General features: G+C 35.6%; 1 protein-coding gene across 3 annotated transcripts in view; it reads left to right on the forward strand.

The window, feature by feature from the left end:
• CEP120 (centrosomal protein 120) overlaps positions 1–15172 on the forward strand; it is an 82184-nt gene extending 67012 nt beyond the window's left edge. For all 3 annotated transcript variants that reach the window (XM_070465101.1, XM_070465100.1, XM_070465102.1), the window contains exons 19-21: positions 1485–1583; positions 10405–10550; positions 13450–15172. In XM_070465101.1, the coding sequence (XP_070321202.1) occupies positions 1485–1583; positions 10405–10550; positions 13450–13684 (480 nt within the window). In that variant the 3' untranslated portion in view covers positions 13685–15172. The remainder of the gene's footprint in view (positions 1–1484; positions 1584–10404; positions 10551–13449) is intronic.
• The last annotated feature ends 310 nt before the right edge of the window (positions 15173–15482 follow it).

The raw sequence follows: 15482 nt of genomic DNA on the forward strand, positions 1-15482 counted from the left end.
GGAAAAATGTATGTAACCCCCTTTCTGATGGAGTCAGTTTAGTGGGTATAAATGATCTTTCTAATTGTCCTAACCCTCATCCTGGGGCTTGTCCAGGACACTATACTTTCTCCAAGATGGAGGGACATGGTCACTTTTATAATTGAATACTATTCTTGTATCTCACAGTTATAAACAGATTTTTGCTTTTCCTCTGACATATGTCCAGTTGTTAAATTACCAATTGTTATATAATTATACTGGACAGTTGTTATAGGTCCAGTTAAGTAATAGGAATAAATCTTTGGGGGCATAAGTGGAAGAGATCATATTTGATAATCTCAGAATATTATTCAGCTTAAGACGTATGAGTCTAGTTGTGAAATGTCAACACATTTAAATCCAAGCTCTAGGGATTTATAAAGCAGCTAAAACCTTGACTCCATGAAGTCATATATTACTGCAGAGAACGTTCTGGTCTTTTGTGAAGGGGTTTTGGCAATCTACTTTTCCTTTCATTTTATTTCCTCCTGAGTTTTCTGAAGTTTGAATATTTGGATAGTGTCTTCGATTTTATTTTTCTGCAAAACATTAGGAGTTGTGTGTATGGGAAAAACTAGAATCGATATTCAAAAACTACAGCAGTTAAGATGAACAGTATGTTACTGTAATTCAGCCATATTATCACCTTATCACTTCAATAGTAAAACTGTCTGTTGGCTGCATGAATTTGTTTGGTACTTGGTTTGAAACTTTGAGAGAGTACATTCCAAGAGCTAGCCAAGTTGGCTTCAGTTCATGCACAACAGATTGCCTGCTGCAAGTATAAATAACTGTATTTTAAAAATTGAATCTCTTTCGTGTTTCTCTTCATGTGTTTGAGGAAAAATAGAAAATAAAAGTTAGATGAGTGTTTTTAGGAGCATTATTTTTCTTACTTGGGTTTAACATTCTTAAAATATTTTTGACTTTGTAGTCTTACTAAACCGCTTTCTGATAAAACAGTTCACTGTTCTCAGAATTCTGTGATTTTTGCCAAAATGAGTTATAAAAGTATCTCTACAAGCTCTCTTCACTGTAAGACAAAATTCCACATAATGATAGGTCTCCAAAAGGAGTAATCTGGTTTCAGGGTCGAGAGTGTCAGCTAAATTGGAATGTTAACAACTGCTTTTTGTAAAAAAACAACCCCCAAAAATGTGTTTTTTTACTCTATGATCTTTGTTATATGTTTTAAATACATTTATAGTAACTGTCTGGAGGTTAAGACTGATTCAGTTCCTTTTAGTATAGGCTGTTAGGCAGTAAAAATACGACTATATTTTAAACAAGAAAATGTTCACGTGCCATAATATTTATAGTAAATTATATAACAGTTTTAGATGATGTCGTATGTTACACTATATAAACTCTTTTCTTAAGCCAGACTCCTTGTATATATTATCTTTCAGTGATTGTACACAGTGGTATAGTGTTTCACTTGATATGATTTTAATCACTGTTAGGTTGAACTTGAAAGAAAGTTGGAATCCGCAACCAAGTCTAAACTGCATTACAAGCAGCAGTGGGGACGAGCTTTGAAAGAACTTGCCAGACTTAAACAGGTATGTAGTTTATAGCTGATGATGGATTATTCTTTATATGCCATTTTCCCTTGATTCTTTACAAGTTTGCATATGTGGCAATATCTGTTATGTTCAGATGTCCATATTTGAGTCTCCAGTTCTATATTTGAGATTAGGGTCTTTTTTTTTAAATGCATTATATATAAGATCTTCCTTTCCTTAATTAAAAACTGAAACTTATAGGTCTTTTTTTTTTTTTCTCCTTAATTGCAACTATCCTCTGGCTCACAGAAAACTGGGAATAATTTCTTCTACTTATAAAACTACCATCCTTTTCTCCCTAGTATTAATTTCCTTCTATTGGGAGTGCCTTTTGGAGGGAGAACTTTAAGAACATACTTTTAAATGTTACCTCCTAGGAAGACATAGTAATTTCTTCATCAAGAAAAGGAATCACGGGGTAGTTCTGCATAATTTTTTAAGAATTTAAAGTGATAGTACTTTCCTGAATTCTTTGTTACTTTTTTTTCCCCCTTCCTGATACTGGGTGACAATTGCTATTAGCTTTATGAGAAATTTTAATTTTGGGTATAATTTCTTCAAATTATTAAGATCAAATAAAATATGAACAAGATTTTCATTTTGAAATTAGTGGTTAGTTTATTCTAAGTTTTGCTTTTGTTAAATGTGTCCATTTAAATTCTGAATGAAATTTGGTACATAGGGTCTCTTAGATTTGTTTTTTTTCAAATGTGTCTCCCAGACCACCAAATGTTATTAAACATCTTTATGGTATTGTTCTAAATGCATACCAGTGTCATAGAAGAGTATTTACTAGACTGCCTGAGAATAGCACAGTTTGCCTTAACATAGCTTGTAGATGAATTGAGATTGTAAGCATAAAATAATATTACACACAGTGAATATGTTTTATAAATGCTCACAAGACTAAGGATAATCATATATAGTATCAGGGCCTGTGTTCAAGGCACTGCCCTAGATTTATAGATACAAGTCAAACATAGGTCTTTGTCTCAGGGAGCTTGCCATTTAGTAGTAGGGCAGCAAACTGACATTTACTGCCTAATAGTAAGAGCCCTGAAAAGAACTGTACAGAGTACTCAAGAGAGGAAGTGCTTTATTTAGTAGAACTTAGAAAAGGCGTCATAGAAGATGGGGTGTTTGAGATGGAGCTCTGGAGAATTGCTTGTGGTTTAGAGAAGTTGTTGGGCGGCGGGAGAAGTGTTGTAAATACAATGAATAGAGTGATTATAGTAAAGAGGCATAAAGTCAGAAAGCATAGACTTCATGGACAACAGAGGAGGTCCCATTTTAAAGGTCATTTCAGGAAGTAGGGCTTAGAACTTAAGTGGTAGCAGTGAGAACGTGACAAAGGTTATTTTAAAAGATGTGATTTTGGTAGATGCTATATAGGACACTATACCTAATCAGATGCAGAGTGGAAAGTCAAAGATGATGTCAAGTGTTCAAGCCTCAGTGTCCAGAAAGAGAGTTTTCCAATAGTGGAATTATGGTTATTAAGACAAGAAGCTGATTGAGGCATGGGAAGAAGATAGGACATGCAGATTTGAACATTTTAATTTTTACAGAAAGAATTTCAGTAATCAGAAATACGGACTGATATGTGGAGGATGTTTGAGCTTAAGGATAGATGAAGGAATCCTTTGCCGAGATGATAACTGAAGATGTAGATAGAACTTAGAATGCTTATATTTAAGGAGGAGGAAGGAAAGCTGATAAGTCTCAGGTACTGTGCTAAGCCCTTCATATCTTTTCATTTGCCACTAAACAAGATCCTATATGGCCTTCCCTGGTGGCCCAGTGGTAAAGAATCCTGCCTGCCAATGCAGGAGATGCGGGTTCAATCCCTATGTCAGAAAGATCACCGGGAGAAGGAAATGGCAACCCACTCCAGTGGGAAATCCCACAAATAAGAGGAGCCTGGCAGGCTGCAGTCCATGGGGTCACAAAAGAGTTGGACACAACTGTAAACAACAAGACCCTCCCCCTATAGAGCAGGGACTATTTCCATTTTATGGATGAAAGAAACAGAGAAGTTAAGTTGCACATGATCACACAGATACTAAGTGGTAAGAGTGAGGATAGAATCATGTAACTGAGCATACACTCACGCTCTTTCCCCTTTCCAGTGTTACAGCTTAATTCCATAGAACCCACATAAAGTATTTCAGAGTGAGCCGTGGAAGACATTAGGGATCTCTGCCTGAGTACTGAAGCAGAAGAAGTAATGACTTGGCTTATGATAAGCAAGGAAAATGCCATCATTGACTGTTAGATAGACCAGCTCTGGAAATGAGAAATTAAAGTGACTTTGAAAGAGAAGAAGCTAATATGAAGTCATGATGCCAAGACATTGAAGTTCCCTTTAGTTCCATAGGGAAGAGTCCCCATGGAACTGGGAGCAAGGGGATAATGTGATGAGAGTGGCTATTAAAAATAACAGAATAACAACTTCTGTCAGAGGCAGCAGACATAGCAGTTTAGAACATGGTCTTGGTGTCAAGAGAGCCAAATTGAATCTTGGCTGTTAATAACTCTCGACTTGGGGAATTTAATTTCTCCTATTAGTCCCTTTATTTGTACAATGAAAAATCTTTCCTCGAGGTTGTCTGAGAATTGCTGAGTGGCCTGTAAAGCAGTATTAGCGTCTGGTACTTTGTCTGTGCTCAGTAAAGGGTAACTCGTGAAAAGGACATGAGCCATAATGCTGCGGGGTAGTGTTCTTGGTTTCAGCGGGCGAGGACCTCGTGAGATGGTAGCTTCGTGTATTGAGGAACAGAACAAATATTAGAAAGACTTGTGACTGACTAGCTGAAAGATAATGGCAGCAACAAAAATTTGAAAAGTTTTAAGTCTAGAAAATAAGATGTTGCTGTATGTAATAGCTGTAGGGAAATGGGGTTCGGGATAGTTTGAGTAAGAATAGTACTTTGGATGATAGTTTAAGGTAGATGTTTTGTAGAAACTGACAGGAGAGAAACCTACATAAGGGCTAATTGTGCAGTAGTGTCAGTCAGCAGGTGCAAAGAGGTGAGTGTGTTAAGTCTGGAGAATCATTTAGAGTTGTTTTATGTGTTCATTCTTTAGCACGTACTTATCAGGAGCCTGCTGTGTGCCTTGAACAGTGGAGGGTGCTCTGTTCTGGAAGAGAGAGCAGTTCTCTTCCACAGGAAGGTGCAGCTGGGAGGGCTGACACTTAACAGGAATATGGCAGGGTTGTAAGAAATGCAAATGAAGTTAGCAAAACTAACAAAATAAGTATTAGACAAACAAGAGGACTGTGGCGTTCTCGTTTGGTTTCGTCATTCAGAGCTAAAGGAGAAATATGGTTCAAACCCAATGTTTCTAATATCAGTGTTAGAAAAAGGGATCCAAATTGGAGAAGAAGTGAAACTGTCACCGTGTGCGGTTGACATGATCTGACACAGAAAATCCTAAGGGTGCTACAGAAAACTGCTGGAGCTCTTCATTTTAAAAACAATAGTTAGAAATTGGTAAAAACAAAAAATAGCAGCATTAGATATGAAGTCACTTTAAGTTTAACAATAAAGAGCAGGTAGGAAAGAAGTGGAAGACAATGCCTATCTCTGAAGAAGTTTATGCAACTTATGAAGGATAAGAGACTAATGCAGTGGTAAATACTTATAGGGCATTACCAAAATCAGTAATGAAAAGATGGCAACCTGTTAGCTGTTGATTAGGGTGTTTCTTCTGGAGAACTTAGGAATTATCAGAGCATAATTTCATTATAATTGTCACATTTCTTACTAAGAAATACCCCATGCAAGAACAGTGAGTAAGTAAATTGATTTTTAAGTTATGTTCATATGTGTATATTGATGGAGGACATTGTTTTCACATTGTTTGAGGTAGTTTTTAAAATGTAAAAAATAATGTTTTGAATATAAACCCCCCAGTTCATGAACTGAAACTGGCTCTTAAAGGTTCAATTTAAAATGCTTCCACCCAAGCACCCCCTCCTTCTAACATAAGCATTCTCATATACTTTTGCTATCTTCTTGGTTTTTCCTTTAATTCTTTGTTTTCTGTTTACCCTTTTTTCCTATGGTTTTTCCTACCCTCTTGCCTAAAAACCATTAGCATAGTAGTTTTAGCTATTTGTACCTAATAACAGAAGACATCACAAAAGTTCAGATGCGTCTTTTAAGTTTCTATAAGTGAATTAAGGAGAAAAAACTTTGTTAAATTACTGATTCAACTCCAGACGTCTGCTTCATGAAAGAAAATAGTCTCAAATTCTTTGAGTGCAGTAAGCTTCCTTGCAGACCACTGCTATTCCTTATCCCGCAGACTTTCTGCATTAGAAACAGCACTGTAAACTGATTTTAGGGTCACTAGGAATTGCTGATGTTCTACAGGCCACGTTTGAGAGATGCAGCACTTTAAAAATGTAATAGACCTTGAGATTGCCATAGTGAATTGCGCTCTGCCACTAACTCTTTTTGGAAGATTAAAATTAATTACTTCATCAAATAGGCACAATTTATATGTGTGAAAATTACTTCAGTTTTTTTCCTAAAACTTTTTATTAAAAACACATTGTGTTTGAATATAAAATTGGAATCCTCTATCTGCTTTTGTTCAGAGGATTGTTTGTGCAACTTCTTGTTTAAATTGGATTAGTACCATGTTAATTTTACATTGCCTCTGGTGAATAGCCACGGGGCTATAGTCTCTGCCAGTAATTTGTCACAGCAAAATCCTCTGGAGGGCAGTACAAAACATTTGTGTAGTGCGGATTAGACGGCGAAAGCCGTATCTTAGATTGTTAATAAATGTTAATGACAAAACCCAGCTGGTAAAGCTTGGAAGTAAGACCTAATGCTCAGTGCCTATTGCCAAAAGAATGTTTAAACAGAGATTTCCATTACTCAAAGGTGACCTCGTATAGTCAGTTGGTGAATTTAAAAAATCATAATCTTCCAGTTATTTAGAAAAAAAATCTTTTCTTCTGATTCATAAGTATAAAAGCCTGTGTTTTTTCATGTTGTAAACTTTTTTGTTCTTGGGTAACTGGGTAGGCAACAGCTGTAAAATATAAATAAGTGTAACTTGAAATGGGTTCTAACTTAGAAGACAAGGAAATGATGCCCGTACATTCTGGATTTGCTATCTTTGGTATGATGTATAACACTGACTTTGAAGAATTCTAGTCAGACACTTAAGGGGTAATTTAGTTTCCTTCCCCACCCCCCCCAATTGTAAGTTAAGATTGTTACTTTACTGTGTCCTAAGTGCCGTATTTACTTAAAAACATTTCTTGACACATTAGAATATAGTTATGGAGGAAGAATAATAGCCACTACATTTTAAAAACAAATGAATCATCGTTAAGAGATATGAATTTGTTGTTCTGGGCAATTTAACATTTTCATCATGTCTGATGCATTAAAACTAGGTATGTTTGTTCACAGGACAGGAAACAGAACTAAGATTTGGGTAGGACGTGGGCCCCTTACCATATTTGTGCACAGTAGATCTGTTTAAAACTGAGCTGATATATTTAGTTAAAACAACACAGACTTCATTGGCTGACATCAGCACTATCTTGTCCAGCCTCCTGCTTATCCACTCAGAGTAATTAATTTGATTAATTTATAAGTAATTTAGCCAAGGATGGGATGTAAATCTTTGTTTAAGAAAACAGTTGGAGGTCCAAGTCTTGGTTAAAAACTGTGTCTTGAAACCATCCAGGCCCTCCTACTGACTTGTCAGCTCTGGGTTATTTTCAGAAAACTTGACTTGAGTTCCTTAGTTTAGTTGTAAGTTTTTTCCCACAGACTTACATGGTATGTGTGAGTGGGAGAGTAAGTAGTGGCCACGTTTTAGCCGCTGTTTAGTCTAGTGTATGTATGTTTACATCTCCTCTCTGGATTTATAGGCAGCCAAGGCAAAATAAAGATTATACTCACTTGATTGAGGAGCCTTTAACCCAGAGCACCTGGCAGCAGAGGGGTTCCTTCCTCGAACCTCTAATTTGTGCGTGTGCGATTATTATTGATGCTGTGCGCCGGATTAAACATCCAGGGCCGTTCAAGGCTTTTCTTATGGTTTAGAATTAAAGTGTTTCAAGTCTTACAATGTTACACTTTTACAAAGTAACCTAAAATTAAATCATTGACCTTTCCCCCCCTGTTTGCAATTATATCTGCTCACTGTAAAAGAAAAAAAAAGTCCACATTTTTTGCAGCATAACGTACATGAAAGTCACTAGTAACCTTATCACCTCTTCAGCCAGATGTAACAATCCAGTGTGTTTTTTGTCTGGATTTCTTTTCCTTTATTTTCTTAATAATTACTTTTGAAATGAAACACGTTACATGTTCCAAAAAGGGAATCAAAGAAGATTCTTCTGCTCCTCAACCCCCACCTTCTAGTTTAAGAAACAGCATTATCAGTGTCCCATGCGCCTGTTCTCACCTGCATCCTCTCCACAGGTAACTGCTTTGCTGACTTTGGAATTTATTATTCCTTTGCTATTTTTTTAATAAGATTAGAAAGATACTAAAAATATTGGTAAATAACACTATTTACTTTTGTATGTCTTTAAACTTTATATACATGGAAGTACTCTGAATCATTCTGTGACTGCCTAGTGTGATTCAAAATGGATTTTTGTGATTTAACTATTTTGATGTAGTAGCCTGATTTTATTTTTACTGGTTTACACACCTTAAACATATAGTAAGACAACACTGAAAAATTTTTTACATGTGAGCATTCTGTTTCTGTCTAAAAGTGGAACTTCTGGGTAGTAGGCTTTGCTCATTTCTTCTTCACTAAATGTTGCCAAATTACTTTCCGAAGTGGTTGTACAAGCCTGCAGTTCCCAAGAGGGGTGTGTGATTGTTATTCTTCACACCATGTCGAACACGTGGCTGTTATCAGATGTATAAATTTTTTCCAGTTTGGTGGGTGTGAAGTGGTCTCGCTCTGTGGTTTACCTGTTTATTTCCCTGATTATTAGACTTGCATGTAGAATGCCTTTTTGTTTTTTGCTCAGTAGAAATCAACAGATTTTGGAATCACCAGACAGAAAGTTAGAAATAACTGCCAGAAAATAAGCGATATGATAGAGAAATGTATTAGAGAAGTGGAACCTTTTCAGTCATATAGACATCCTGGAACTGAAAAGTTTTACAATGGAATTGTGAATTCATTAGATGAATTAATAGCAGAACCAAGAATATGTGAGCTGAAGATAAACCAATAAAAAGTATCCAAACTGGAAGAGAAAAAAGGATAGAAAATGCAGCATAGAACATGTGACACACAGGATAGGTAACCCCAGACCTCCCCTCTTAGGCTGTTTGGGCTGCTGTGATAAAATAGCACAGACTGGATGGCTTATAAACATCAGAAATTTGTTTCTCACATTTCTGGAGGTTGAAGTCTGAGATCAAAGTGTACACACAGTCAGCTTCTCTGTCTGGAAAGGATCCACTTCCTAGTTTATAAATAGCCATCTTTCTACTGGGGAACTCTACTGAGGTTCTTTTTTTAATTAAAATAGTCAAACAACTAGAACTCATCAATGGATTTGGTCAAGTTGCAGGCTGCAAAATTAATACACATAAATCTGTTGCATTCCTATACACTAACAAAGAAAGATAAGAAAAAGAAATTACGGAAACAGCCCCATTTACCATTGCATCAGAAAGAATAAAATACCTAGAAATAAACCTAGTTAAGAAGGCAAAAGACCCATACTCTGAAAACTGTAAGTACTTTTCATCAGTGTAAAAGAATGAAAGAAATCAAAGATGACACAAACAGATGGAAAGATGTACCATGTTCTTGGATTGGAAGAAACATATTGTGAAAGGGACTATACTACCTAAAGCAAGCTGCAGATTCAATGCTGTTCCTATTATATTGCACAAACTGTTTCAGAAACTAGGAAGAGAGAATAATTCTCACTTAAAAACAATGACACCACCATTCTCTTCATTCTAAAATCTGACAAGGATGTTATAATAATATTAACTGATCAGTCAATCTCATGAACATACATATAAAGCTTGTAAGTAGCACAACTAAATTTATTTATTAAACAAAGGGGAAGTTGACTGTCACCTTAAAAAATGAAGAAATCAAATGCTCTTATCAAAAATGCAGAAAGTCAGTACCCATTCATAGTAACAATGTAGAAAGGTTCATGAGATCACTATGTTAGATGACAGGATGTCTTACTGCAGCATTCTAAAATGTCTGTTACTGAGAGAGTGGTTGACTAAATCATGGAATATCCATTCTGTGGAATGTTACACATTTATATGAAAGAAATTTTCTGTGCATAGATTTTTTGAGAGTCTGAAGAGTGGAAAGGCATATTATTTCTTGAGATAGGAGTGGAATTAATTACTAGTACAGGGGCAGTTATTGAATTTTTCTTGGTAACTCTGTATTTTATATAGTTACTTTGTATACTTTATCATTGTAATTTCTTATATAATTTTATATAATTAACCTATTTCTTAGATGCTACTCTTACCATTGCTCTTGTGGCAACTTACTGTGTTGACAGGAGACTCTTTCTTGCCCTTAACTTCTGTTAACTTACATTCAACTAACCTCAATCACTGATTGGAACATGAGTGGTTATGGCTTATAACAGGAAGGGAAGTCATGGAAAAGTTTGTAAAGAGAACACAGACATTTCTAGATAATATGTGTCCCCAGAATCTGCTGTGTATGGCTATATCACGGGTACAGTCAAGGAGGGTTATAATCACAGATCACAGTCATATAAGTATATGTGTTCCTAACATGAGAGATCTGGCTTGTTTCTTTCAAGCGAGAGCAAGAAAGTCAAATGGCTCGTCTCAAAAAACAGCAGGAAGAATTGGAACAGATGAGACTCCGTTACCTGGCCGCTGAGGAAAAAGATACAGTAAAAACTGAGAGACAAGAATTGTTGGATATAAGAAATGAACTGAACAGGTATAATGACTAAAAAATTACTTCCTTTTCCATACAAAAACTTAAGTTCAAATAGGACAACTTTTTATTTATTCATTGGTCCAAGGAGAGTACATCATCAAAAGTCTAAGAATAGGGACATCATTTCTAAAATGTAGCTGTTATATAATAGAAAATCTTTGCCAAAGACCATTACTCTCACATTTTTTTTTTGACATGAATGTAGCTCTGTTTAGCTTTCTTGATCCATAGCATTAGTACTTTAAATTTTATTCCTGTGTGACTATTTCAGATTTATTGCAACTATTTCAAGGTAATTAATGATAATGAATTTAATTATATAAAGTATAACAAATTTAAAATATTGTTATATTATTTATATAAATAATAGATTAGCTCTTAATTATTGCCCTTACTGTGTATCAGCAGCTATTTTAAATATCTCATATGCCTATCTCCACTGTTTTTTTTTTTTTTTTAAACTCTGCAAAGCAACTTTTTGAGGAAGATAATTAATCCCATTTGGAGATGGGGAAACTGAGGATTAGAGAGATTTAAGTACCCCTTCCAAGGTCACACAGCTAGTAAGTCAGGGGGCCAGAGTTCAGATCTGATGCCAGAGGTTGTATTTGTAACTACTCTGCAACACCGGGCTTCTCTGTAGTGTCATGGTACTCTTAGTTACTCTTTTAAGTATGTCATGTTAGGAAGCAATGTTAGAACAACCTGTGTCTTTTTGGAGGAGAATGTAGGGGAAGACAGAGTTTATCAGGAGACTAGTATTTTGTGGCAGCGAAGCATACTGTCTTAGCTCAGCTAGCATAACAAAATACCATAGATGGGCTTAAACAACAGAAATTTATTTTCTCACAGCTCTGGAGGGTAAAAATTCCAGATCAAAGCGTCAACACAGTTAGTTTCTGGTAAGGACTCTCTTCCTAGTTTGTAGACAGCTGCCTGACCACTTGTCCTCACAAACTCTCTGGTGTCTCCTGTAGGAAGTGCACAAATTTCATCATGATGGCCCCTGGCTCATGATCTCATCTGAACCTAATTCTCTTTCAAAGTCTCCATCACCAGACACCATCGCACTGGGGGTTGCATCATATTCATTCAGCATGTGAATGTGGGGAAGGCCCAATTCCGGACATAGGACATGCATTTAACAGACGACCCCGTGATACATCCCTACACAGACTGGGGAAGCTCAGTCACTGTATCCAGTGGGTTTGGAGCTGAATTACACAAATGCATTTAGAATATTAATGTATAAATATCAGTTGGAAAAAGGTCAAGGTCTTTAGTACATGCTACAGGGCTCAGTTCACTCTGTTAGTCTCTTAATTCAGCAAATACTTATTTGGTGTCAACTGTGTCACAGATCTGGAAGATGTTACGAATTAATTTTAACATGCCCCTTGCTTCCAAAATTTTCCTATTGTATATAGCAGTTTAGTTTAGCAAATACATATTAAGCCACTACTCTTTGCTCAGCACTGTTTTGGTGGTTTAAATGAAGATAGCCATGTGCCTGTCATATGGATAGGTCATATGAAATTAAATCATCTTATTAATCATCCCCATGTATTGCTCCATTTTACCAGTGTCCCGTTAATCACTTGATTTCCTCCCGAGTCCCAAGGCACAGGGCCCTATTTTTTATTTCCTTTCTTAGAACAGATGGAGGTTTTTTGTGTCCTGTTTGGACTGTACACCTCAGTTTCTTATTCTTTTGTGAGGGATCGTAGGAGTTAGTTCAGGTTTCAAAGAGTCATATGAACAAACAAAACCATGCACTGCCACTGATCCTGCACCCTTTCTGGGGTCCGGCAGAACTCTTCCTGGCTCTTCCTCTCCCCCACGCCATATGTAATCTCAGAACTGGTTCTCATGGGCTTACTTACTGTGAAGGCCATCTAGAAGCAGGGACTTAGATTCAGCTGTTTTTTATCTTCTTTATAAAGACAAAAGTCGGGAATAATTGCAAATTAAAATATTTTTGTAGCTTGTTACTTAGAGAAGTATAAATTTGTATCTTAGTTGTAGATTCCAAATCAAATTAAACCCTACTCTATGTCCAGACTAACTTAGTATACTTACTAAGTGATAGTAATGCCAGGTATACTCCCCATTTTCAAGGTAATGTGATTGATAATATTCCATTGGAAATAACCCAGATCCCAGGCTGGCACCTGCTCCCCTTTCTTCATCTTTGAGATAAGATCATCATAAATGTAACTTGAAGCTATCCATAACTTAATATCCTTTTAAACTCTTAAAAGGTACACACCCTAGATTCAAGCATTCATATCTATAGAATATCACTTTCTACAAATAATATTTATATAACCTCCATAATAACAGAAACTTCTTGATTTGACACAGTATCCCCCAAACCTAGCACCTTTTGGTATGAGTAAATATTTGTGGGATAAAGTTAGAAGAAAATGATGTTCAAGAAACAATAACAAGGGCTTGATAACAACCTAAATATCAATAATGATGATATCGGAAAATATTCATTATATTAATAATAGTGAAAATATATTGGTAATTGTACAGAATTGCATATATACAATTGCTTTTTAGATAACTGTTTAAAATGCATGCATTTTTTAATTGAGAAGAGATATAGAAAATTACTTAGATTGCTTATCTCTGTTTAAGATGATTTTTTTTCCCTGCATACTCCCAAAATTTCTACAGTTTTCATGTATTTTATGCAAATATTGGTTTTTAAAACTGTCTTTTATAAGTGTGCTAACTCTAGCTAGCCAAGTAGGTTTTTGTTTTCTGCCTGAAAATATTACTGAAAATGTATTTTACCATTGAGTCATTTTGTTGTTAACTGGCAGTACTAACTAAAAACCAAAACAGTGTGTGTTGCCTGCTCGAGTGGCCTGTGTTCTTGACTTCTCAGGTTAAGGCAACAAGAACAAAAACAGTACCCGGATTCCAGAGAGATTGCAAGTGGAAAAATGGATGGCCCCCATGGCAGTGCATTGGAAGAAGGTCTGGATGATTATTTGACTCGCCTAATAGAAGAAAGGGATACTTTGATGAGGACGGGTGTGTATAATCACGAGGATCGAATTATAAGTGAACTCGACCGACAGATCAGAGAGGTTTTGGCAAAAAACAATGCCAGTAACTAGTAACATTTTGAAAAACTTTGCCTGAGACTCCGGGTCTAAATTTTAATTGTAAAGCCCTCAAAAGAAGGGAAAATGGCTGTTTTAAAATGCAATTTTCAATTTTTTATAAGCAGAATTTTGTATGTTATTGTATAGTATTTATTTGGTTTTATTTGCTGTGTGCTACCTCTCCCACCCTGGTTTATTTGTAATTGCATTTTATATACTCATTTTTTAAAGCCGTCAGTGTTCATCATTTCATGACTAACTTTCAAAACAGTTTTTCTCTAAATTTGTTCTCAGAGAAATGACTGTACTAATTTCCAGTTATATAATTTTTTATGATGAGCCAAAAGAGTTATATGTTGCACTTTAAAAATGCTGTTCATTTGAAGAGATATCTTAAAAGTTGATACCACTTAAAAATCCAACTAGTTTTATTAAATTCTTTTTAGATTACCTTTTTTTAACTTGAAACATTTGCAGAGAAGTCATATGTGATCTATTGAGTGACAAATTAGTCATTTATTTAAAATAAAGTTAATACAGATTAAACTTGTTTCAATAGCTATTAAATTTTCAAACTTTTAAGAATATGAATAGCTTAATAAGTCTCTGTCAGTCTCCTGCTGAAGATTGCATTGTTTTCTTTTGTTGAAAAGAGATTTCATTGTCCAGTAATAGTAATACTAGTTGTAAACCCTCTGTAATAAAACATGAAAGCAGACGCATAAACGCTTCAGCTAAGAAAGTAGAGTGGAAACCCATATTTGATTTTCCCTAGTTTTAATCAATCTTTTACAAAAGTACAAGAGACTAAGTCATTGTGTCGATGTAGTGCCATGTCAATATAAATTTTTAAGGATTCCTTTATGTAAGATTGTTCAGAGCAACACTTTCACTTCCTTTTACCAGGTACTGAAAAGGTTTAATTAGCAAATTCACAGATTAGGTCAGCTTTGCAATAGATGTAGTTTAAAATGTCTTATTCCCAAATATAATAAATTTAAGTATATACTTTAGGAAGTATATACTATTTACTGATAACGTCCACAAAAGCAGAATAGGCTATTTTCTGTCGTTTTCAAGGAGGTGTATTTCTTGTTTGGGAAATTAAAGTCCCTCCATGCTTTATATTTTCTTTTTTTCCCCTTATTACCAAGTGTTAACCCAAAAAAACCCAACAGTAAATACAGAAATTACTGAATGAGAGAATAATGGATGTGAGAATTATAGAAAGAATGTGAAATATTAATTATGGCTGAACATTTTCTCTCATTGATTTTTGTGCCACATGAACAGAGTATTCTTTTCGTTTGGGAAGGTCTCGGGTAAAATATCGTGACTGTGCCTTCAGCTGCCTTGTGTGCTGCATGTGATGTTTTCAAACACTAGAGGGGGCCTCAGATTTAAAGAAACAAAAGGGACAGTCCTAAAATGGATGTGTGGTTTGCCTTCTCTAATCTTTTGGCTATGTATTTTATCAAATAAAAATCATAATTGTATACATCTTTGAGTTTCTGAGCAGTCTATTACTTTTTTGTTAAATAAATGGGGCTAGTGCTTGTCACTTCCTGTATCAAGTAACTAGCTTTGTATTTTTGGTCTTTAAATGTTTGCACTGCAGATACCTTTGTATGTTCTGAAACTGATTGGGAGTCTGAAATTCTAACACCTTTTTGTGGTCCTTCACCAGCAGACAGCTCATCCATCAGTGACGCTCACTGTGTTTATACTGATGGCTTCCCTAGGTTGTCGTCAGTGCCTGGGGTTTGAGTATGACCACAGCAGACAGATACATGAATGAGAAAAGGGGCAG

This window comes from Odocoileus virginianus, chromosome 3 (genome assembly GCF_023699985.2).
Source record: "Odocoileus virginianus isolate 20LAN1187 ecotype Illinois chromosome 3, Ovbor_1.2, whole genome shotgun sequence".
In the NCBI taxonomy this organism is placed as follows: domain Eukaryota; kingdom Metazoa; phylum Chordata; class Mammalia; order Artiodactyla; family Cervidae; genus Odocoileus; species Odocoileus virginianus.